The 26,941-nt window shown below is 39.1% G+C and overlaps 1 protein-coding gene across 2 annotated transcripts in view; it reads left to right on the forward strand.

Moving 5' to 3' along the window:
* The window catches only part of LOC124615535, a 147,266-nt gene that overhangs the window by 105,930 nt on the left and 14,395 nt on the right, over positions 1–26,941 (forward strand). For both annotated transcript variants that reach the window (XM_047143499.1, XM_047143500.1), the window contains exons 7-10: positions 6,709–6,891; positions 6,999–7,109; positions 19,419–19,517; positions 26,539–26,600. In XM_047143499.1, the coding sequence (XP_046999455.1) occupies positions 6,709–6,891; positions 6,999–7,109; positions 19,419–19,517; positions 26,539–26,600 (455 nt within the window). The remainder of the gene's footprint in view (positions 1–6,708; positions 6,892–6,998; positions 7,110–19,418; positions 19,518–26,538; positions 26,601–26,941) is intronic.

The following is a 26,941-nucleotide window of genomic DNA, read 5'->3' on the forward strand; positions in this document are numbered from 1 at the left end:
CATTTATAGCATGAAGAATATCGAGTCTGTATTCAGTTTCTTGCCATGTTATTTGTAAAATGTCATCTGTCACTGTTGTAATCACATCAGTGATATGATGTCTTGAGAAAGGAATATCATCCACTTTGGTCGCATACATGTGATCCTTCATGAACCCGCACAAGAAGAAATCGAGCAAGGTAACATTGGGGAAAGGTGGTGACCAGGCAGTATGTCCTCCATGGCCAATGTGCTGACCCATTCACTGTGTTTTCTGCGAAGAATGGTCCAAGAATCCTGTCATGCATTGCCCACACCAAACATTCAGTTAGACTTATCATGAACATGTTCATTGATAGCAAGCAGATATTGCAAGGCCCAAATCTGAACATTATGCTGATTAACAATTTCTGGTACGTAAAAGGTTGCCTCACCTGAAAATAAACATCTTTCCAGGAAGCTGGCTGCAGAATATCCATAGCAAATTTTTGTCAGCACTGTTTGATGTTCAGCATCAGGTGTTGCAGAAACTGCACTTTGTAAGCATACAAATAAAGATGCTGGTATACTACATGATGCAGTGTTGCTCAGGGTACATTAAGTTGCCTAGATGCCTGCAGAATTGAGTTACACAGGCTTCTGAGAAACACTTGTATTGTGTCGTCCACTGTCTCTTCCGAAACACTAAGACATGCACCGCCAGAATGTTCCAGAACACTTCCAATTGCCAGAAACTTAACAATAGCATTCCTTAATCATTTTCACATCAGACGAATCACATCCTTACTACCTACATATGGCAATTTCTTTGTACAGCAGTTGGCAATTTTGTGTCAGCTAACTACACCAACCATACCACTGCTTGTGCACACTGCTGTGGAATTGCCATTTTCACTTGTGCTGCATTTTGGGAGCAACAGTTGGCATGCCTGGCATTCGAGTATAGATTCTTTGAAATGCTCTAGTAAATGGTGCGATTTCATCATATCTACTACTTTTTTTTTCCTGTGGGCCTTCAAAATGTGGGAGGTCTGAAAGGGTCAGCCTATATTTTAGTAATATTTGTTATCTCATTGGGCAATTTATTTTACAGTCATCTTCCCTGATAGAAAAAGTTCTGAGATTTTTGTTTTTTGTTTTTCCTTGGTAAATGTAAATCAAAACTGGCTCTTGTTCCTCGATTACATTTAGAACTAGTAGTGAAATACTTAATAGTTTCTTGTCCGGCATTTGGAACATCTTGGTGACAGTTCCACAACTGTGGTAACTGTTTTGGAGAAAATTTTGCCACCAGTTGCACTTTCATTTTTAATTAAAGCCATGACTGATTTCTGTGGTATCATCAATGTCTACACCATGGTGCAAGCTGCCTCACGGCCACAGGTCACAGGTCACATCATACAATCCAAGTCCATCTTTTCTTAGTGCAGGTGCAGTACTGGCCACTTGGACAGGCGGGCACAGCCCATACACATAGCTGTCTCCACAGTAACATAGCAGTTCCTGGCTATTGTACCTACATGAAATAGCTGTAAGACTGTACTGCACCTATCACGCTGTACTGTGCTGCAGTCAACTCCTCGACGTCACATATTTCCCTATGTTACCTGGGGCATCGTAAGTGTATGCAGCATCTCACTCCAGCAGTCTCACATTGGACTGCAATACTGCTAATAAAGCAATGCTACACCATTTGGCACTCTGGTACCGTACTATTCAGGGATTCTGCTTTACTGCACTCCAGCTTTGGTGTCATACACGGATTCTGCCGACTTGTCATACACGGACTGTGCCGACTGCAATCCCAAGGGTTGCTCTAGCTCAGTCTTTGTAGTATTGTATTATTCAGCTTTCAGCTTTTCCCTTGTTGCGGAATAAACTTGTTGTCAACTAATGTCTGCTGTTATTTGTTGTTCCCCATTCGCAGACACAATTTTGGCCCACAACACCATTATCTAGTGGCATACTTCAGGCATCCTGACATGTGTATGTCTACATCTAGATAATGGTCTTTAAACTACAAAGAAAAGTACAAGTGGTGCAGTCTTATTTTTACAACAAAAAAAACTTAATTAGGTTTTCCATGAAGGAACCAAAGATTGGTAGATGAACTCACTTGGTGCAGCACTGATGCCAGTTTTTTAAAGAGTTCTTCACAGTGAACCTGATTACTACTACTAGTTATTATTCTTACAGCCCATTACTCCAGTTTAAAAACTGTCCATGTATTGTGCCTTCGATCCCCAGAAATGAATCCCATAGCTAAGAACTGATTGTATGTAGGAATAGAATGCCAACACAAGACATTCACTGTTATAAACTGATGATAAAATCCGAGACTACCGTATTTACTCGAATCTAAGCCGCACTTTTTTTCCGGTTTTTGTAATCCAAAAACCGCCTGCGGCTTAGAATCGAGTGCAAAGCAAGCGGAAGTTCTGAAAAATGTTGGTAGGTGCCACCACAACTAACTTCTGCCGTCGAATATATGTAGCGCTACACAGGCATGCTTTGTAGGCACAAAGATAAATACTGGCGCCAAAACCAATGCGTCAGTAAATAAATTAAAAAAAAAAAAAAAAAAAAATGGAAGACGAGCTTTTTTTCTCCGCCCCGAGTTTCGACCACTGCATTTCATACATTATCCAATGAAATAATACAAATTCCGAATTGTTCATCTTCGAATGCAGCAGAATTTCAATGTACTACGAAAATCCGACTGGCAAGACTGTTTGAGATGTTTGTCAATATGGCCAACTCTTAAGTTCTGAATTTTTTCCTACCTGTGAGAAGAGATGGTTGCTAATAGGAACCTGATGAAATGTGAATCACATGCAGTATTCTCTTCACCATAAGAGTAATACGAATATAAACATTTTACCATGTATTCTTTCGTGTTTCCTGCTATCTCATTTAAATCCTGTCTGCCTAATAAACTACGAAACTACAGACAACAGCAAACGCGGAAGAATATACGTATCGTGTCATGTTTATATATTATTCTTATGCCTAATAGTGACACAGTCAGAAATGAAGCACGGCAACTGACTAGATTTTTAAATCTAAGACGACTCTAATTTCTGTGCAGAATTTGACGTACTAAAGAAGCGGCCGCAAAGATTTTCAAACGGGGAAAAATTTTCGCCTAACTCTCGTTCAGAACATGTTCTATCATACGCAGTCTATTATTTGGTTCTTGTTGATCATTATCAAAGAAAGCAGCAATGTAAGTAACAACAAATAGCAGTCTTTTGCCATTGTTTCGCTAATGAGATGATTCCTCTCTCTTGCTTTTTAATTGTAAGCGGCGGTAGCGCGCACAAAAGCAAGCCATGCCGCGAGCGGCGACAGGCCGTAAACACGCACTATCAGAATGCGACAAACAATGTATGACACAGCACAGTAACGCATTTTCAGCTTGGAGTGACGTAAACACCTATAACAAAGAAAACGGCACTTATCAGATCAAAGCAAAATAAGCAATCGATCCAAACCAAACGAAGCACGTGAAAAAGGAAGGGTACCCGTATAAATACGGACGGAGCGCCTGACGCATAGCAATGGCTACGTGGTAAAGTTTAACTGCTAAGCTTACAACTCGAACCAAACTACTGTAGCTGTATCGTCATTCATTATACCTAAATTGTGTCTCAATTAGAATGGACCAACTTTGTTTCGATTTGGAGGTGCGGCCTAAAACTTTTCTCTCCCCTTGAATTTCGAGTCTCAGATTTCAGGTGCGGCTTAGATTTGGGAAATTTTTTTTTCCTTTATTTCGAGTCTCATTTTTCAGGTGCGGCTTAGATTCGAGTAAATACGGTACCCATAACATGCTTTTCCCCCATGTCTTTGTGCGATCATTCCATGTTAATTGACAATCGTTACCTCCCATTAAAACTTCATGTTTGTTACACAGTCTGAAGATGTGTTATCTATGCTTAATGTAACAGAATTGTTTTCACTCTTTATCCTAAAGTGCATACTAGTTGGTTACTTTTTCTTCATTGATTATTTACTGTATAGTGTCCATTCATAAAGATGCTTGAGGATTTCATTTGCTTTCTGTAATAGGAGCTCTGCTGTCTTATCAGTGACTGAAGTTTCTGTTGTCAGCAAAGTAAACTTTTTCTACATATCTTATACTGCCTGGAAAGTCATTGGCATACTTAGAGAACAGAACTGGAACAAATACACTACCCTGAATAACACCTGTGTTTGTTTCTTGTCTGAAGCTTGTCTTTCTAAACATTTATCATTAGCAGTCAAGCCATATGCAAATTATTTTTGCATATCTTTTATAATAACCATTTGTATCACGTGTATTTTAAAGTGGATGTTTATTTTTTTACCATACACAGCATTACAATATCTCCATTTCACCAGAGGATTATCCATAAAAGGGAAGCAACATACGGAAAATGTGCTATCATTTTTGTCTAAGGGTCAAAAGGATTAATGGGATGAAATGGTCCATTTACCTCCATCTTCCCGTCTGGTATGTCTCTTATAATTTGGGGGCATTTACAGTATCAAAAAGCCTTAGCAGTCTCCTATACTCCAGTTTTTTCCTCCCTTTTGTCAGAAGCAGGAACGCCAAACAATTTTCCTTCTACCTTGATAGATTTTCTCCATCCATATTATAAATACACTACTGGCCATTAAAATTGCTACACCACGACGATGACGTGCTACAGATGAAAAATTTAACTGACAGGAAGAAGATGCTGTGATATGCAAATGATTAGCTTTTCAGAGCATTCACACAAGGTTGGCGCCGGTTCACACAAGGTTGGCGCCGGTGGCGACACCTACAACGTGCTGACATGAGGAAAGCTTCCAACCGATTCCTCATACACAAACAGCAGTTGACCAATGTTGCCTGGTAAAACGTTGTTGTGATGCCTCGTGTACGGAGGAGAAATGCGTACCATCACGTTTCCGACTTTGATAAAGGTCGGATTGTAGCCTATCGCGATTGCAATTTATCGTAACGCAACATTGCTGCTCGTGTTGGTCGAGATCCAATGACTGTTAGCAGAATATGGAATCGGTGGGGGCAGGAGGGTAATACAGAATGCCGTGCTGGATCCCAAATGCCTTGTATCACTAGCAGTCGAGTTGACAGGCTTCTTATCCGCATGGCTGTAACGGATCGTGCAGCCACATCTCGATCCCTGAGTCAACTGATGGGCATGTTTGCAAGACAACAACCATCTGCACGAAGAGTTTGATGACTTTTGCAGCAGCATGGACTATCAGCTTGGAGACCATGGCTGCAGTTACCCTTGAAGCTACATCAAAGATAGGAGTGCCTGCGATGGTGTACTCAACGACGAACCTGGGTGCACGAATGGCAAAATGTCATTTTTTCGGATGAATCCAGGTTCTGTTTACAGCATCATGATGGTTGCATCCATGTTTGGTGACATCGCAGTGAACGCACGTTGGAAACGTGTATTTGTCATCGCCATATCCGTGGCTCTAACCTTCATTCGATTCCTGCGAAACCCTACATTTCAGCAGGACAATGCACGACCGCATGTTGCAGGTGCTGTACGGGGCTTTCTGGATACAGAAAATGTTCGACTGCTGCCCTGGCCAGCACATTCCCAGATCTCTCACCAATTGAAAACGTCTGGTCAATGATGCCCGAGCAACTGGCTCGTCACAATACGCCAGTCACTACTCTTGATGAACTGTGATATCGTGTTGAAGCTGCATGGGCAGCTGTACCTGTACACGCCATCCAAGCTCTGTTTGACTCAATGCCCAGGCGTATCAAGGCTCTTATTACGGCCAGAGGTGGTTGTTCTGGGTACTGAATTCTCGGGATCTATGCACCCAAATTGCGTGAAAATGTAATCACACATCAGTTCTTGTATAATATATTTGTCCAATGAATACCCATTTATCATCTGCATTTCTTCTTGGTGTAGCAATTTTAATGGCCAGTAGTGTATTAATATTAGTTTGACAGTATTATGAAAAGGATAGATTCTTACTCACCATGTAGCGAATATGTCGAATTGCCAATAGGCACAACAGAAAGACTGTCAAACAACTAAGCTTTTAGCCAGATATCCTTCTTCCAAGTTATTCAACATAAACACACACACACATTCATGCAAATGCAACTCATACACATATAACTACTATCTTCTGGCCGCCGAGACCAGACCCTGTTGTTGTGCCTATTTGCGACTCGACGTTTCCACTATATGTTGAGTAGCAATCTATCCTTTTCATAATATTATCATTATTCCATTCTGGATTCTCCATTATTAGTTTAGAATAGGCTAGAACACAGTTTTGTAAAATTAAGACTAACACTGCTTGTAATGAACCAATTGTAAGTTATTGTATGACAGAAATAAAGATCTTGTCCCATGCACCAACCAAATGCAGTCCTGTCGTCAAACAAGCCAGTGAGATCACATTGTTCAACAGTAACTGAAACAGCAGAGCAGTTATAACCTTGGTGGTGCATGAGGATGGATTTCAACATTAACAAACAACAGAAATTTGTTCCTAGTGGATTAACTGGTAAATTTATTTACAAATTTAATGCATTTTTTATCATGCATTTTAATACATTGCTTTTTAGTAAAAGCTGACCTCTGCAATTAAATGTCAACATTACACAACATCATGATGCATATACATTTTTTTTTAAAAAACTTTGTGATTTATGCAGTTCATTTATTCATGTACAGAATTTACTGCTTCCAGATTGTGGCCAGAAATTTTCAGCAAAGAGTAGTTTGTATGTTCACGCTAAAAAACATAATGCTTCAAAAGGTGACCAGCAAGCAAAAGCAACTTTTTGTTGCCCCATTGAAAAGTGTAATCGCAGTTATTCAATGAAATCTAGTTTAAGGCAACATATGCTGAAAATCCATACACCAGTTTTGGGTAAGTATATATGGCTATTATTAAGTATTTTTAACTGCATGTTCAGTATCTATGGTATTTTGTCAGTGAACATAACTGAAAGTATCATTTTTTCATATATATGACAGCAGAAGATACCACCCAGCTAGAGTACATAACGTTATTAACATCAAATGATGACAGTGGCTCATTAGAAGGTCTCGAAATGCTCTCTGAAGATGGACAGCTTACGTCACCTGGTAATTTAATTAAATTACTTTTTATTTATGTTATTTATAAGGTACTGGACAGGACACTTGTTACAGCTGTGGGAGTGATGAATCATCTTGTAAATGAAATGATTAATACATAAAATATACATGGTAGAACGTGTTTTTTTCAAAAACTGTGTTCCTTAACCATGGAGAAATATGTGGAGGATTCAGCATTAACGTGAACCAAGTCTATGTTTATTTTTATTTATTTTTTATTTACATGTCTGGTTCCTTAGGATCAAATTGAGGAGCAAATCTCAAAGGCCATAGAACATGTCACTGCATGAAATTGCAACATAAAAGTAATAACCAATAAAAAATAAAATGTTTATGAACCCAAAAAAAGTCAAATCATAAGTTTAAGTAAACACAATCAACAATATAACATAAGAATCAGGTTGATTTTTCAAGGAACTCCTCAACAGAATAGAATGAGTGACCCATGAGCAAATTCTTCAGTTTAGATTTGAAAGCGCTTGGATTACTGCCAAGATTTTTGAATTCTTCTGGTAGCTTATTGAAAATGGAAGCAGCAGTATACTGCACATCTCTCAGCACAAAAGTTAAGGAAGTGCAATCCAAATGCAGATTGGATTTCTGCTGTGTATTAACTGAGTGAAAGCTGTTAATTCTTGGGAATAAGCTAATATTGTTAACAAGAAACGACAGTAAAGAATACATATATTGAGAGGCCAATGTCAAAATAGTGAGACTAGTCAAAAGGGGTCGACAAGAGGTTCGTGAACTTACACAACTTATTGCCCGAACTGCCCATTCCTGAGCCAGAAATGTCCTTTTAGAATGGGCAAAGTTACCCCAAAATATAATACCGTATGACATAAGTGAATGAAAATAAGCAAAGTAGACTAATTTTCATGTCGAACGATCACTTACTTCAGATACCGTTCGAATACTAAAAATGGCAACATTAAGTCTTTGAACAAGCTGAACTGTTCAGTTTCACTAATCATTCTGTGAAATTAACATCGGGTTCTGTTGAATTGTGTGGTGTTGTTGTTGTTGTTGTTGTTGTTGTTGTTGTTGTTGTCGTCTTCAGTCCTGAGACTGGTTTGATGCAACTCTCCATGCTACTCTATCCTGTGCAAGCTTCTTCATCTCCCAGTACCTACTGCAGCCTACATCCTTCTGAATCTGCTTAGTGTATTCATCTCTTGGTCTCCCTCTACGATTTTTACCCTCCACACTGCCCTCCAATACTAAATTGGTGATCCCTTGATGCCTCAGAACATGTCCTACCAACCAATCCCTTCTTCTAGTCAAGTTGTGCCACAAGCTCCTCTTCTCCCCAATTCTATTCAATACCTCCTCATTAGTTATGTGATCAACCCATCCAATCTTCAGCATTCTTCTGTAGCACCACATTTCAAAAGCTTCTTGTCTAAGCTATTTATCGTCCATGTTTCACTTCCATACATGGCCACACTCCATACACACACTTTCAGAAACGACTTCCTGACACTTAAATCTATACTCGATGTTAACAAATTTTTCTTCTTCAGAAACACTTTCCTTGCCATTGCCAGTCTACATTTTATATCGTCTCTACTTCGACCATCATCAGTTATTTTGCTCCTCAAATAGCAAAACTCCTTTACTACTTTAAGTGTGTCATTTCCTAATCTAATTCCCTGAGCATCACCCGACTTAATTCGACTAAATTCCATTGTGTGTTAGAAACTGTAAAAACTGAATCTTACTGAGATTTAGCGTTAGTTTATTTTCTACAGCCCATGAACTTTTGTCATGAACTGCAGTATTTGAAATCGAGCCAATGTCGCACGCAACGTCCTTTACTACCAAGCTAGTGTCATCAGCTAACAGAAATAGTTTACAATTACATGTAATAGTAGAGGGCATATCATTCATATAGATAAGAAACAGGAGTGGCCCCACCACCAATCCCTGGGCACCCCCAATTGACAGTACCCCACTCAGACCCCACATCACAGTCATTCTCAACAGTGAGAATAATGACCTTTTGCTGTCTGTTGTTGAAGTAGGTGGTGATTTGGGCTGCTCCCCATATTTTGTAATTCTTCAACTTCTGGAGCATTATATCATGATCAACACAATCAAAGCCCTTAGTTAAATAAAAAAATATGCCTAGCATTTGAAACCTTTTGTTTAATCCATCCAGTACCTCACAAAGAAAAGAAAATATGCTATTTTCAGTTGTTAAATGACTTCTAAAGCCGAACTGTACATTCAGTAGCAAATTATGTGATATAAAATGATTAGTTATCCTTGCACACACAGCCTTTTCAATAACTTTAGTAAACACTGATGGCATAGAAATAGTTCTAAAATTGTCTACTTTATCCCTTTCTCCCTTTTTTTTTAAAGCAGCTTCACAACTGAGTACTTTAATCGTTCAGGAAACTGACCATCCTAAAGGAAAAATTACAAATATAGCTAAATACAGGGCTAACATGTGCAGCACAGTACTTTAATAATCTGCTAGGCACTCCATCATATCCATGAGAGTCCTGTCTTCAGTGATTTAATTATTGACTCAGTGTCCCCCTTGTCAGAATCACAGACAAGTATTTCGGACATCAATCTCGGAATGGCATTTGCCAAGAGAGTTATTTGATTCCTTGTAGAAACTAATTTTTTATTTAATTCACCAGCAGTGCTCAGAAAATGATTGTTAAATGCTTTACGTATATCTGACTTATCAGTAACAGAAATATTTTTACTGAAAACTGACTTAATATCGTCGACCTTGTGCTGCTGACCAGACACTTCCTTCACAACTGACCATACGGTTTTAATTTTATCCTGTGAATTAGCTATTCTATTTGCATACCACATACTCTTTGCTTTCCTAATAAAATTTTTAAGCACCTTACAGTAATGTTCGTAATGGGCTACTGTAGCTCAATTGTGACTAGCCTACTTCTAATATTTTGATATAATTCCCGCTTTGTTCTACATGATATCCTTATCCCACTAGTCAGCGACCCAGGCTGTGTTTTACTGCTAGTACCCCATTTAGAATGTTCTAATGGAAAGCAACCCTCAAAGAGCATGAGAAATATGTCAAGGAAAGCATTATATTTGTCATCTATGTTATTGGCACTATAAACGTCCTGCCACTCTTGTTCCTTAATGAAGTTTAAAAAACTCTCTATTGCTGTTGGATTAGCTTTCCTACATAGTTTCTAATTATATGTGACATTTGTTTGAGTACAAAACCCTTTTAGTGTTAAAATTTGTGCATCATGGACTGAAAGGCCATTCACCCTTTTACTAACAGAATGCCCATCTAGTAATGAAGAAAGAATAAAAATATTGTTTATGGCTGTGCTACTGTTCCCCTGCACCATAGTTGGAAAAAACAGTCTGCATCAGATCACATGAGTTTAGGAGATCTACCAACATCCTTTTTCGTGCACAATCATATAAAAAATTAATACTGAAGTCACCACATGTAACTAATTTTTGAAAGTTCCTATAATGTGAACCAAGACCCCTCTCTAGCTTGAGCAGAAATGCTCTGAAGTCACAGTTGGGGGATCTATAAACAACAACAATTAGAAGTTTAGTTTCCATAAATTCAACTGCCCCTGCATAACATTCAAATATCTGTTCAGTGCTGTGCCGTGATACATCTCAAATGGAGTACTGTTTTTTACGTACATAGCCACTCCCCCACCCCACAAGAAACTCCTTGAAAAACAGCCTGCTAATCTGTATCCTGGTAAAGGAAACCTCTGAATTGTCAAATTATTTAAGTGGTGCTCCGATATACCAATAATTTCCGAGTCAACATCTGTAAGCAGTTCACTAAATTTACCTGTAGTACCTCTTATATTTGGATGAAATCTGCTGATTCCTTCTCTACTTGGGAACCTGACATCCACTTAAGGTGATTCCTTAGTTAGTTATACATATCAGCTGACTTCAATCTAAAAAAGGTGCAGCTCTAACACCAACTACTACAGGAATTTTTCCATGAGTGATCCCACCACCACCCACTACACTGTCACCTATAAGCTTTGCCAGCCTCCCCTTCCTATACCTATTGAGGTGCAGGCCATGCCTAGTGAAACCCAGTCAACTGATAGTCTCAACTGACACCACTGCAATGTGACCCATGCCTCTGCCATCAGTGTCTTCTCCAGTCCCATGTTAACAAGCCTAACAGGCATTAAGATGAGGCTGATCATGACACTGAAACAGTTTAGTCGCACCAGTTTGAGTTGCTATCTTTACCACATCATCACCATCATCATATTCCCAGTCCCTATCAAGACTAATCCCCACTCCACCCACAGCCACTACCTGATCCTCTGTTGTAAAATTCCTACGTAACTCCCCTATTCTGTCAGTCACCTGCACTAGGCTTCACAATGCTGATGACCTGGTACTCACTCTCCAACACTTCCTCTAACTGCTGGCTCTACTGTGCGAACTACCTAGCAGCAGAGCCTTCTTCTTTCTGTTAGACTTTGCAACTGACTTAGACCTCCTAACTGCTGAGGACTGCTGCACGTTTCCTACACCTACATCTACACCTTCAAGAGGCTACTCTCCACTCATCTCTGACAGTTGGCCAAACCTATTGCATAAATGCAAAATACAACTGTCTGAATACCACCACTTCCACGTCCTCCTCCTAACTGCGTTCTTGCCAACTGCCAGTTCCCATTACCCAGCACCCTTCACTTTCCTCAACCTACCTAGCCCCTCCTTTGCGTATTGTAACTGCACCTGAAGAGGCACCGATCTTACTCTCCTGCTCCTCTATCAGTTTAATTCTACTTCAGATTCTGCATTCCCAGGAGAGAATCTCACTAGAATGCCAACTGGCTTTCCCACTGCATTTCCCCCAATGAAAATACTTTGAACAAATCCCAAACCATAACCCACTACTCACAAACCTACGACAAAGCCCACGCTTCTCACTTGTGATAAAATTTTACAGTTACTAAAAAAAAAACTAAACATCTACATTACTTAAGTTAAATTACACCAGTAGAACTATTTACAGAACTAACAATAGTGATCTTGAAATTCTCTGTCTAATAAGAAAGCAATAACTTTTATCAATACTAATAAACAACTACTAATACCAAACTAACAAAACTTCACAAAATTTATTAGCTAAAACCAAAAATTCAAGTGGCCACTGGAACACTCAACTAACTTAAAACAGCGAATGAAAATTTTACTGAAATATTTCACTAGAAACAATTAAGAAATGTCAGCTGAAAACTATTGCACAAAATTTACTAAATAACTTTGACGCACAGAAAACTCTTGTAAAAACGCTGCTAATATTTGGATGAACAATTGAAAACTACTAAGTTTAATTTTCTAATACAGTGCACAAACAACTTTGACAGTACTTAGCTTTATAACCGCTACAGATGCAACCGCATACCACAAAATTTAAACACACTACTGAGGTGTGACACTTGGATGAACGATGTAAGCACACCCGTGAATAACAACCACTAGAGTCAATAACACAGAAGCAAAGACTGAGATGAATGAAAAGTCACTAATAAGTTACTTTTACAGCAAATATTAACACAAATAAACCTTAAAATAAGAAACTGAAGACTAAAACTTTATACAATGACGAGCAGTTTCAACAGCAGTGCAGCATGTCTGGCTTTTTCTCAATAGAACCTACCTACATCTGCATCTATACTCTGCAAGCCAACATAGGGTGTTTGGCAGAGAGTATTTATCATTTTCCTTCTTCCAGTCACAAATGGTCAGTGGGAAGAGCGACTGCTGGGAAGCCTTCAAGTGGGTTTTAATCTCTGATTTTGCCTTCATGGTTGTTTCACAAGATGTACGTAGGAGAAAGCAATAAATTGTTTGCCTCTTCTAAGAACGTATGCTCTCAGAATTTTAAAAGTAAAGTAGACCTTGATGCAGAAGCCTCTCTTGCAGCATCTGCCACTAGAGTCGCAGAGTATCTTCATGATGCTTTTGTGTGTACTAAATGAGTAAGTGCTTAAATCGACTGTTATGCAATATTATATCCTCTGACTCATTACAGTTAGTGTTTCAGAGGATGAAATTTAACTATGTACTGAACTTAGTTCACTTCTACTAGGAAGCTGTAAAGAAAGTGTGTGTCATAAGATTTATTATCAATATTGGTTTTATATCACAAAATTTACAAATGTGTTTCTTATAATGTTAACACACAGAACTTCCTCTTTCATTTTTCATAGAAGTGGTACAAATTGTCACAATTGCATATTAAAATATTCTTAACATTCTAGTCATAAACAACAGCACTGTGAGAAAGCTCTAAAAGTAATTAGAGCATTATGTTGTGTGTCGTAGGGCACTCTAGAATATTGCTCAACATCTATAGAGCACTTGTAAGAAACAAAAATCTACTATGGCTCTTTTATAGCTAACAATGTAAAACAAGTTGTGAAAGCAAGCTCACAAGTAGCTGTCCACCTGTGCTAAATGTCCTTCCTTCACAACTAGTTGAGCAGATGCATAATGTGGGCTGTATGTGGAACAAACATAGAAAAATAATTCACCTTTCCCAAAAAAGCTTGCAGCTCATGAGAGTTTTTGGGATAGGGTAGAGTGTCAATGGCAGGAAGTTGTGGTCAGTGGACTGGCCCCCTTGTTTGTTGACCAAGTGTCCACTTGCTCCTGGAAAAACTGCCGTGTGTGCGTGCGACACTTGAGGCCTGCATCATGTAATGTAGTAAAGAGGGTAGAAAGATTGCCCACATGGTTGTGACACATAGTGCCTTGACAATTAAGTCACTGAGATAGTACAAGCAGAGATGGACATGGTTAACTGTTCCAGATATGTCTGGAAGATTACCGGCGTGGAAGAGATCAATGGGGCAAGTGCTTGTATTTGTATAAGCCAAAGCGACAGCTGATGACCATAATACATAACGATTCGTCATCTAGTGAGATCAGCGAATATACATCAGCAAGATCTATCTTAAGAAAGACAGTCACTTCCACAAAGCTTTGTGAAGAGGACCTGTTTCTGTGGTAAGGGGCAGGCTTCCAAGTGTGTGTGGTCACTGATTGTGCCCTTTAAACCCAGAAGCAAAATAGCTCCACAGTCAGTTGTGATTTCTCTGTGTTATTGTATGGCTTGGTTCTGAATTTGCTATGTCTTGGATTTTTGGTCTGGACTTAAGGACTTGTTATTCCGCAATGCTGTTTCTGTTTATCTTCTGTTCATTGGAGTTGATGTCATTGCTTCTAGCATATTCTGATGTATCTTGTTATCTCCCCCCTCCTCCCTTCTTCCATCTATTGCCCACATTAAACAATGCCCAGCCCAAGTAATTAATAAGCAAAATATTTTATGAAGATTTGAGAGGAGTGGAGATTACAATAAACTTTCAAGTTTACTTAGCTTGTCATGTTGAGATGTCTCCAGTTCTTCTTGGTTAAGGATCTGATTTTTCAAGCTGAAAATCTAACATAAGGGCCTCATGGGTGGTTTGTATTACATAAATTGGAAGATTGTTGTTGCAGAAGTTTTTTATGTGAATGTATTTTCCACTGATTTTCTCCCATTTCAGTATATCACACAGTATTTCAATTTTTTACATTAACAAATCCGAAATTACGTTGTTCACACCTACTACACAAAAATACATCCAATAACATCAGAGGCAAACTTACAACTCCCTCATTCTATGGAAGTAACAGTGTGCCCAAGGGTTTACAATTTTTTTTTAAGAAATGAATTCCTACAAGTTTTTGGCACATTATCAATTTCAATTATTATTTCATAAATGGATACAGAAATAAACATAGTAAAGAGTACAGGATTGCGTAATTAATAATAGAAATTTTGACGCTCGAGCGAGCGTGCCTGTGTACAAAGTATGCCAACCAAAAATAAAATGATTTTGTGTGGTTCCATTTTTGTTTCACAAATGCAAGCCTATACCTGTTCCTTCAGTATTTCTTCAGGTAACACAGCGATAAATTGTGTTGTCATATGACCAAGTGAGCAGCAGTAATATAAAACACAAAGCGTGCTTGGCGAGAAAAAATTTACCATCAGTTCAAAAAAATTACTCTAGTTATGAACTAGCAACATAATCCCACATCGAGGCAGTTGTCTATGAGATAATTAGTGACTGAATAAGCAGATGACAGAGACCTGATGCAACTTCTCTGCTTAATGCTTTGAATGCGTCAGTACTGTCTCTTTAACACCTGTCCATGGCAACATAGAGTTATAGTGAAAATTTATTACGTTATTTATTAATAAAACAGTAGTTTAGCTCATATTATGGAAGTTTATTTTCTCCTTGTTTAAATAAACTAAGATTAAACTGTAATTTTGATCATACTTGACTTACCTTGGTAACATAAGAAAACCTATTCTTTTAATGTGTACAAAGTGTGCTGCGCGCCCGCTCATGTTATGAAAAATGGCGCGCAGCACGCCTGCTCTATTGTTAAGTTTGGAAATAATTCATAATTTCAAATGTTTAAAAAAAAAAAAAAAAAAAAAATTTAACTGTACATTCAGAACTAGTATTTATCGATTATAACATCGAAACTAAAATATTTTATAAAGTAATTCCTTTTCATAAATTTTTGGTTGAAATATAACATAATGTGTATAAAATTATATGAAGGTTTTCAAAAAAGCAACTGAGATGATATTGACCTGTCCTAAATTCGGAAAATAATAATAATAATAATAATAATATTGATATCGTCAACTACTGTTGAGGTAAAGTAATGCTAGAGGAGGATGTCCCATTACAATTTGTACTGCAGTTTATACGAGCTGCCTTATCATCTTGATGTATTCTTTCTTCTTAGGGCTGTACATTTCTCAGTCTCCTTGGCTACTACATTTTTATGAAAAGCATAGTTGCTACGCACCCTATAGTGGAGATGCTCAGTCACAGAGAGGCACAACAAAAAGACTGTCAGAAAGTGAGCTTTCCACTTATGGGGGTGAGGAGGAGGGTGGGGTGGGGAGGGGGAGAGATAGTAGGGTGGGGGTGGGGGATGGTAAAGTGCTGCTTCTGGAAGCATACAGGGATAAGGTGGAGAGAGGGTAGAGCAGCTAGGTGCAGTCGGGAGGTTAGGTGGAGAGAAAGGGGGAGAGGAGGTAGTGGAAGAAAAGAGAAGTAGAAAGACTGTGGGTGCATTGATGGAACAGAGGGCTGTGCAGTGCTGGAATGGGAACAGGGAAGGGGCTAGACGGGTAGGCAATGACTAACGAGGGTTGAGGTCAGGAGGATTATGGGAAGGTAGAATATATTGCAGGAAGAGTTCCCACCTTGTTGGTTATCAAGCCCATGTAGAATGCAGTAAAGTGGTTGCAGATTAGCTTGTACATCACATGACTGGTTTCACAGGTAGACTTGTCCTTGACAAGATAGGTGATGCTTTTAACCAGAATGGAATAGGTGGTGGTGGAAGGATGTATGGGATTGGTCTTGCTGCATCTAGGTGTATTAAAGGGATACGAGCCTAGAGGCAAGGGGTTGGGAGCAGTGGTTGTGCAAGAATTGATGAGGATATTGTGTAAGTTCGGTGGGCAGTGGGAGGAATGTCCTACCCACTATCCTTCCCACCCCTCACACAGTGGTATTCTGACACCCACCAAACTTTCGCAATATCCTCATCCATCCCTATACAACCTCCGCTGCAAACCCCTTGTTTCAAGGCTCATGACCTGTAATAGACCTAGATGCAAGACCTGTCCATTACGTCCTCCCACCACCACCACCTTCTTCAGTCCAGTCACCAGCATCACCTATACCATCAAAGCCAGGGCTGCCTGTGAAACTGGGCATGTGATCTACAGGCTAAGCTGCAACCACTGTGCTACATTCTATGTGGGCATGACAAACAACAAGCTATCTGTCTACATGAATGGCCCCTGACAACTGTGGCCAAGAAACAGCTGGACCACCCCATTGCTGACCATGTCACCCAGTATGACATTCTTCATTTCAGTGGCTGCTTGATAGCCTGGATCCATCCCACCAATACCAGCTTTTCTGAATTGTGCAGGTGGGAACTCTCTCTGCAACTCTCCCTACATTCTCGTAACCCTCCTGACCTCGCCCTTTGTTAGTGAGTGTATTGTTACATTCCATCCTGGGTTTTCCATTGTTTGATTTTGGCTGTTTCCTATACCTTTCATGTGAATCTTTTAGATTTGCTCTAGCATTCATGATATATCTTGTGATCCATTTCCCTATGATCCGAGTAACATTTCCAATATTTTAAGATTTCCAGCACTTGTCAGCCAACACTCTAGAACTACTTTTACAGGTTCAGTATTCTTATTCTGTAGCTCAATCAACTGCCCCCTCCCTTATATACTGTGTTTTAACTGCTTCCGGTGATTGTTCTGCAATCCTGATTTTCTTCAAAAATAGGTCTTTCTTTCTTTCTTCTTCTTCTTCTTCTTCTTCTTCTTCTTCTTCTTTTTCTTTTGAATAACCCTTTTGGTAGGTACGATGAATCAACTTTGGCTGCTCTTCATTGTATTAGATTTCCTTAGTTTCTGAATTTCCTTCATCCTTTTAGAGTGGTGTCCCCTTTCTTCTTGAGTCCACTTTTGTCTAATTGTTTTCTTTCTCTCCTGAAATTCTGCATTTTGAACTGCCTTTCTGAAATGTGTTCTGTTTTCTATTGTGTCTATTTTAATTCCAGCATTTTCCATGTCGTTTTCATCCTCTGTGAACCATGCTGGCTTGGATTTGTAGCTATTGAGTAATGTGAGTATCTGCTTGGTTAGTCTGTTGTTATCCATTCTGAATATATGTCCAAAAAGCTGTAGTCTTCTCTTCCTCATTACATTAGTTAGTTTTTCAGTTTACAAGTATAGCTCTCTGTTTGGTCTTATCCTGTATTCAGCATTATCGTTTCTTAAGCTCTCCGTATTTTCCTTAAAACTCTTCTTTTGACCTTCTCTAGTCTCTCAAGATCTCCATTTCTTGTTAGTTTAAGTGTTTCTGCCGCATACAGAGCTTCAGGTCTGGCCACTGTTTGATAGTGTCTTAATTTCATGTTCCAGGACAAGGATTTTTTGTTATAAACATTTTTGGTCATATGAAACACTCTTTCAATTTTGTGCACTCTAGTTTATATAGCTGTCTTTTCTTTTGCATTGTATGTAATGCACTCTCCTAGGTATTTATAGGAATATGTTTTGTGTATTGTATTGTTGTCAACTGAAATATTTTGAGGAGAGTCACTGATGTTTGTCATGAACTTTTTTTTTTCTTCAAAGGATATTTGTAGTCCTACTTTGGCTGCTTGTTTTTGCAGTTCTCTTATTTGTTCTTGGGCAATATCTAGCAAATCTGTAATCAATGCCATGTCACCTGCAAAGGCTAAACAGTCGACAGTGATCTTGTTTAGATTTCTTCCTAGTTGAATCCCTTTAGTATTGATAGCCTTCCTCAATTCTCGAACTACTTTCTCTAACACACAATTGAAAAGTGGAGATGACAAACCATCTCCCTGTCAGACACCTGACTTTATGTCAAACGATTTTGAGAGCTTTCCCTTAAATTTTACTTTCAATTCTGTATGTGTCAAAGTTGCTTTAATTATTTCAGTTGCTTTAGTATCAAGTTCCAATTCTTTTAAGATATCAAGCAGTGTATTTCTGTCAATTGAATTGTGGGCTTTTTCAAAATCCACAAAAGTAATTACATATTTTAAGTTCCTGATATTCCTCATTTCTATTATGTTCATTAAGTTTAATATTTGTTCTGCACATGACCTTCCCTTCCTAAATCCAGCCTGATACTCTCCTAGTTGCTTGTCAAGTATTTCTACTGCTCTTTTTTAAAAGCCCCTTTCTATTTACTTGTGTGCAGTACCTCTTACCTTTCTCTCAAAATTTCCTTTGATGGAACGGGTTCACTTCAAATCTGAACGCACTATACATATATCTTATTTTGCTATTTGAATTTGGTTTGAGGAATGCAGAAATTGAACTATAGAGCTACTTTGTTTAATTTGTGAATAAACTTATACAAAAACAGAGTTAATGAACAGTTCTAAATTACCTAGGGTGTAAGTAATGTGCCAGTCATTTCTAACCTTCCAAACTCTCCTCTCCACCCTGAGGATGAGGCTATTTTGAATGCTAGGATAGACTTTTTCCTTTCTACTTCTATGTGTGTGTACTATTAGTACTTGGAATTTCAACTCCTGAATGTAAGTACTATTCAATATTTCTTTTTCCATGTTTGTCATTCTTTTCAAGTGAATTTCGGTTTTATTGTAATTCGCATTCATATGGAACTTCACTTGCAGGTGGAAACACATCAGCAAAAGGAATGAACATTTTACCACCTCCATCATCCCTTATAACTGCTGAAGGACGGTCGGACATAAATGATCTCATGAACAAAGGTAGAAATTTTACTTTGTAAAAAATAGGTTACATGTAAATAAAATGATAAAATAGTCTGGGACTGTAGTGATTGTAGTAAAACAATTTCTATGTTCGTAAAACTATTTACTTTTCAAACAACAATGGAAATTCCAGGATGGAATAATACATAAAATGAAGGAAAGGCAGTCATTCACCTATAACTGACTTATGTGTGGCACTTAGAAACATTCAACAGAATACATTATTTTCACTAGCTTTTGAGCTCTTGCTCTTTCTCTAGCAAAAGTTTTGTGTCACCTCGTTGTCACTGTAGGCTTGCACCATGAGAATCAAGGAGAGGATGTTGTTGATGGCCAGTATCCTCTTTCTATAACACGACTGCATTCTTATATTAACAGGGTTCTTTATTAACCAGAACAAGAAGTTACTTACCTTAAGATAGTCCAAGTGTGCTGGTACAAGATCACCTGTAGTAGTCCACGTTAGCCTCACTGCTGGTGAAGTAAAAGTCCCGCTAAGTACCGTATATACTCAAATAATCCACGCCCTCGAATAATCCGCGCACCCCAATATTGAGCAAGGGGAAAAAAATTATTTTTTAAAATTTGTTTTATTTACAAAAATAAATTGTTCCAATGTTATGATGTGTTCAAAAGTATATATAATAACTACTGGTTTGAAGCATCGCTGCTGTACATGTTGATACATCATTAAAACGCAGTCGATTCAGCGGCATGCAGCTGGCCAGCCGGAAGGCGGTTGGCCAGCGGCATGCAGCTGGCTGGCTGGCCCATTAGACAGGCAGGCGGCTGGGGAACATTATCACCACCAGCTGGGATCTACGCGTACCTACAATAGCAAAACAAGAAATGTGAATTATCTTGTTCAAGAATTTGTTAATACGGTATGTGCAATAAAATATTTTAGTCAATACTGGTACGTTTCCTCTCTTACTGCTCTATTCATCACTTTTGTCGTCATCACTAGCGGGAGAATCATTGTCGTCTTCACCATCTTCCCATAGAGGATCATCCTCAGTTCCATCCAGTGAATTTGTGAGATTCCACATTTTTTGAAGGATTTCTCCACCAGTGGTTGCGGAATGGAGTTCCATGCACTTTTCACCCATTCACAAATCTGGGACAAGTCCGGCCATTTGATTTTTCCACTAGGTGTGAACTTATAGTTTTCATCAACCATCCATTGCATATATCGCTGTTTAAGTGCAGCTTTGAATGGCTGATTTATACACACATCTAGTGGTTGTAGGATGGATGTTAGGCCTCCAGGGATAGTGACCAAGTCAGTTTTCCCTTTTTGTAATTTGTCTTTCACTCCCTTAGTTGTATGTCCGCGGAAGCTGTCCAGGGCCAGCATATTGCATAAATTCAGTAATGCACCAGGACGACGTTCCAAACATGTGTCACCCAGTCAATTATAAGTTCATTGTCCATCCACCCTTTCGGATTCACTCTCATTAATACCGGTATGCCTTGTAATGATATTTTCGGAATAGCTTTCCTTTTCAATATCACGTAAGGTGGTAGCTTTTGTCCATTGCCAGTTACACACAACATCACTGTACATCTTTGTTTCTCACTGCCACCAGTCCGTATCATGATGCTGGATTCTCCTTTCCTGTTCACTGTGTTGTCGAGCGGCATCTCAAAATGACTGGTTTTTATCCGCATTACCAATTGGCGATAATATATACGACTGTTTACGGCACAGATTTATCACATAATGATGAAAATTCACTATTTTTTCCTCGTAATTGCCCGGAAGCCGCTAAGCGATAATAGTTTTCCTCTGGAATCCTAAACCATTTCAGCTGAAAAATCTTGATAGTCAGCCCCAGCTAGCTTTGAAACTGGTAATGCCTATTTCTTTGGCTGAAGACAATGCTTTAAGTTGGCACATTTCACTCGTCACTGCGCATCCGTATTGTCGCTTCTCATCTACATAACCACAGAGCCTTTTCTCGAGGTCCGGATGCTTCATTTTTTGGCCGCGAAATGCCTGGCAGTTACTATTAGTTTCTTGAAGCTGCGTTTTATTTTTTCGCCAGTCGCGAATACAACTCTCACTCACGTCGTACTTTCTTCCTGCTGCACGGTTTCCAATATTCTCGGCTTCTTCAATAATTTTCACTTTTTCTTTAGCAGTGTACAAGCGATAACGAGAACTTGTAGCCATAATTAACAAGTCTGAAGACGTTAATACTTCACTTCTAACGTGCTACTGATGCGTCGCAGACTGAGGCCGCAACAATGCAATAGTATAATGGGATGTATTGTTTGAGACAGAGCAGTACCAACAATATTTCGAATAATCTGTGCACCACAGTTTTTCGTCCTAAAATTCGGGAAAAAACATGCGCGGATTATTCGAGTAGATACGATATACTGTTCTGGTCTTTAGTGACTGACTGACTCTCTCTGCGACCGATGCCTAGACTTGGTGACTCACTGGATGACTGACTGGGTGTAACTAGACTGAGGCTTCCAGTAAGTGGCGGACTGACAGTCGAGAGGATGTTTGTGGCATGTTGCCTGCGACTCTGTATTTTGTCCTCGCTCCTGATAGGTGCATTGTTTGCGCCTGCTATCGATTTTCTCGCAACGTCTCTGCCACCTGCTGTGCTGGCGACAGCTTACACCAGCATATTCTCCCCCCCACCCCCTCCCACCCCGAAATGCCACACTGTTGTTGTGTAGTGAGGCTGCGAAGGACAATGGGAAGGGAGGCACACGACGTTGGGCGTAGCTGTGGAGGACGGTGTACTCCCAACCCTACCCCGCCATCTGGCTTGTGAGGCAAGAGGAATACACTGCCATTTGACTGTGCATTTCTGTAAATTTCCTGTGTTCAATCTAGATTTTAGCTTTCACAGTATTATCGAGTACAATGATCTTAGACCATTAATGTTGGGGGTTGGGTTGTTTTTGGGGGACAAGACCAGACAGCGAGGTCATAGGTCTCATCAGATTAGGGGAGGATGGGGAAGGAACCATCGCGGTATTTACCTGGAGCGATTTATGGAAATCATAGAAAACCTAAATCAGGATGGCCAGACGCGGGACTGAACCGTCATCCTCCTGAATGTGAGTCCAGTGTGCTAACCAGTGCGCCACCTTGCTCACTAATTAATGTATTTTGCTTTGTACTGTGCTAGATGGCATATTATTACATGCTATTATTGAGTACAATGTTCTTGTACACAGGTAACATACAATCAGATACAACTGTATTCTTTCAGAAAATTATAAGAATAATTTTTAGTATCAGTTTTAGTAAGTACTTTACAATAACTTTTAAAAAGGTATTTAGGAATCTTTTGTTGACATGTAACAGGGATGGTGCTCTAAGTAAAATGCATAAATAATTTTAAGTAAGAAGTACATGATATACTAGTGACACTTTATCAGTGCTAGCTGTCAATTTTCCTGCCAGTCTACCGGTGCCATGACTACAATGAATTACACGGTAGTGTGTGGTATTAGACATGAGCATTTGGTGAATTATTCTATAAATTTTGCTTTTGACCCTGATTTGCTGCTGCATCGTTCATCTTGTCCCTTACACACCTGGCAATGTTTTAGAAAGAGCACTTGCACGGCTGGTATAGGAGACATGCAATAACCTTTTTGCTATTAAAATGCACCTCCTATTTTTATGTCTGCATTTTATGACTGCATATTTTCATGTTGTATGAATGTACTCACAGATCTGAAGGTGGTAATCATGCTTACTGAAATCGATAATCGACCATAAAGATTATTTACAGGCAATCTTGGCTAAGGAGGTCACCTTCTCTCAAGTAATTATTACAGGTCTTCCCTTACAACTCACGATGAGTTAACTAATAAGTTTATTGTGATCTCGGAGTAATAATCCCAACATCATTAAATAGTACCTACCTTAAATTTGTGAATTAAAACCACAGAGCAGAACACATTATTTTGTTGTGTCTATATTGTATTTTGAAATGTATTTTGTGCTGACAGACTGATCTGTAGCATATCCGGAGGTATAGTTTAGACTCAAAGGCGACAGTTTGGATGAGAGTTAGCAAAGCCAACAAATGTAAATACAAAATCTTAGCATAGCCAGAGGTCTAAGTTATGTTGAAAGTTGACATTTTAATTATAGGTTAACGAGGTAAGATTGAATAAATCTTTGTACATAAAACTGCCAGACATCCACCAAACCACTAAAATGTGAATCTTGTAAAACTTCAGGATATTTATGAATGAATCATACTGTAAAATATGCAATATAGTGTAGCTGTAGGGAACAAAACTGTGCTTATAAAAGTAATTACAGAATAGCTCCTGCTCTAATAACTTTTTTTAAATTGACACAAATAACATGTAAATTGAAGGTGGAGGGACGAGAAAGGGAATAGATTACTGATGTCAGCTGCACTGTAAGGTTACATGGAATCAGCGGCGACAAGTAAAAATGGGTACCAGATTGGGATTTGAACCTGGAATGTCTGGCAGGTGCATTAATCACTGCGCCATCCAGGACACAGCGTTAGCGCATCCACGTGAACTAGCTTGGCGTGCCTCATGGCCCATCTACATTCCCAAAAAGCGTCATCTATCCGCACACCGTGTCCGTTTCCTCCACTGTTGCTACTCTGAGATTCCTGCAGAAGGGCGAACATATTTGAGCACCTGCACTGAAGAAGATGGTTCCATTGCTGATCTAGGTGAATCACTTAAATGAATGTGCAGTGTCTGTTCAGCAGATCCTGGGTTCAAATCCCAGTCCAGTACACGTTTTCACTCGTCGCCACTGATTCCGCATAACATCCTGATGCAGCTGACGTCAGTAATCCCTTTCCTTTCTTTTCTTTTCCTTTTCTTTCTCTTCCTTTCTCCCTTCTCCAACTTCAATTTACATATAATGTATCAAAGCTGCAGATCCTGCGTGGTGTCCATTCTTTCGGACATGTCTGAAAGAACAGACATCACGCTTTCATATAATTGACAAATTATTTGCAAGAGAGATTATCTTCAATCTACTCTCTGGTTTATGATGTGACTTAACTTTTGACACTATTTCCAAAAATCAATGCTTTAAATGCCCTAGTACATATATGTAATTGCTGGGTATAATTCTTTTGTGCTCCTGATTCACTGGTGTGAATGTTTACCAACCCTAATTCATTGTATGCTTAGAAACTCATAATAAATTGGGCAGGTGTAGTCATTACTATTCCCAAAGAGTAGATGGTGACATGTATTTTATTATTATACTGGAAATAACCTTTCATTACTTCAATGGTTAATTGTTGAGAGCAAACAATGATAGAAAGTATGTTTGTGCTGCAATCTCTCATCATTTTGGGAAACATTACATGACTGCTGGCCAGTATTGCCTGACCTCCGCTAATACTTACAAACAGAAGTGAGAACACAACTGAAATATTTGCAGGTGTGTTAGGTCTGTCAGACCATCAGTGACAAAACAACTAGTATAGCTGGATGGATATAAAACAAGTGTAATATTATGAACCTGTTGAAAGAAAAGGGGAAACGTTTGTAAGTACAAAAAATTATAGTACCAAGCCATAGAGATTAATAAGTATTGAGTTGAAAATGCATTTCATTTTAGTACCATAATAGAGCAATTGGGAAAGTGAGAGCTAGCTTTATATATGCAAACACGTCTCCTTTGCTATTTTTAGGGTTAGTGCGGGGAATGGTGAATGGTGGAAGCAGCAAGAGCACAAGGAAATGGCTGCAGTGCGAGATAGTAAGCGGGGATAGTGCGAGGTATGGTGAATGGTGGAAGCTGCAAGAGCACAAGGAAACGGGTGCAGTGCGAGATAGTAAGCTCATTCTCGCTTCTGTAATGTTGGCTGCCCAAGACAGAAACAGTACCCAATTTTTTATGCTTCATACGATATACATATTATCTGACATGGACAATTGTTGTCCAAGCCAGAATGGCAGTACCATATGCTTAGCCCCAAGAAACAGTTACTGACCTTCTGACCTTTGCTTACTGAGCGTAAGAAGTGAAACCAAAAGAAATAAGGTATGTAGTGTACTTACATTTTACAAATCACCAGTTAACAGTTTTTTTTAACAAGAATTTAGAATGAATGAAGAATTAACTGTAGACTCAATGCTTGTTAAGACATACACCATGAACACATCGTAACCATCAATTATTTGTGAAGAGGAGTAATACAAAATCAGAACTGGAAGTTACTGAATCTCAAGCTGTGAAACTATGGAGTTATTTTCTTGGAAACAAAACTCAATTTAAAGGAAGACAAAGAAGAGGGAAAAGTCCCTTAAAACTCAGAGCCACCCCCCCCCCTCCCCCTCCCCACAGTAGGTCAATGTTCAATAAGTTTTGCATTTGCATTTCTGGCATGCTTCAGCTGCCAAATTTGAATTGGTTTTGTGGTGTCACCGCCAGACACCACACTTGCTAGGTGGTAGCCTTTAAATGGGCCACGGTCCATTAGTATACGTCGGACCCACGTGCCGCCACTATCAGTGATTGCAGACCGAGCGCTGCCACACGGCAGGTCTAGTCTAGAGAGACTCCCTAGCACTCGCTCCAGTTGTACAGCCGACTTTGCTAGCGATGGTTCACTGTCTACATACGCTCTCATTTGCCGAGACGACAGTTTAGCATAGCTTTCAGCTACATCATTTTCTACTACCTAACAAGGCGCCATATTCAATTACTATAATCTGAACAGATAATATTGTGAATCATGTACCGTCAAGAGCGACATTCATCATTAATGGATTAAAGGTAAGTATGAAACTAATTACGTCCGCTTTCTGAATACTCATTCCTTGTCATGTTCCAGACCTCACGTCAGTATAGTTCATCCCTCCTCACGCCAGCCTGTGTGAGCTAAAATGCGTGCATTTCAGCCTCCTCTAGTAACACAGTGTTGGCTCTTCTGCCAACACAACAGGTTTCCAACTTACTTTCTTAATTTTAGTTTTTATTGACAGTTCTGTAATATGCTGATGACATTTTTTTCTTATTTCAATATAGATTTTGGGTCCAAAGCAGGGGAAACCATGACACAATTTTTACTGGCACCAACAGAAACGGAGGCAAGTATGACTTTTCATTTAGAATAGGCTGAATATGTTTTACAATGGCAGAACTAATTTTACAATAAAATATTAAACTGAATTCACTTTCCATCCATTTCGTATGATTTGAATACTGAAATCATTCTTTAAGTTACTCTGATAACAATTTTAATGAAGTTGGAAGCCCCAAACACCTTCATTTCTGGTGAAGGGGCATAAAAATCAATTCTGGTGATGTTCAATCTGTGACCCCCTTCCTTGTTTTATACTGCTACCTACTTTTTTCCTCCTCAGACAATGTGGGTTAAGAGTGGCTTCTGTGTGACTTGTCTTTCCTGTTACACCCCAATATTTCCTCT

This window comes from Schistocerca americana, chromosome 5 (genome assembly GCF_021461395.2).
Source record: "Schistocerca americana isolate TAMUIC-IGC-003095 chromosome 5, iqSchAmer2.1, whole genome shotgun sequence".
NCBI classification, from domain to species: Eukaryota; Metazoa; Arthropoda; class Insecta; order Orthoptera; family Acrididae; genus Schistocerca; species Schistocerca americana.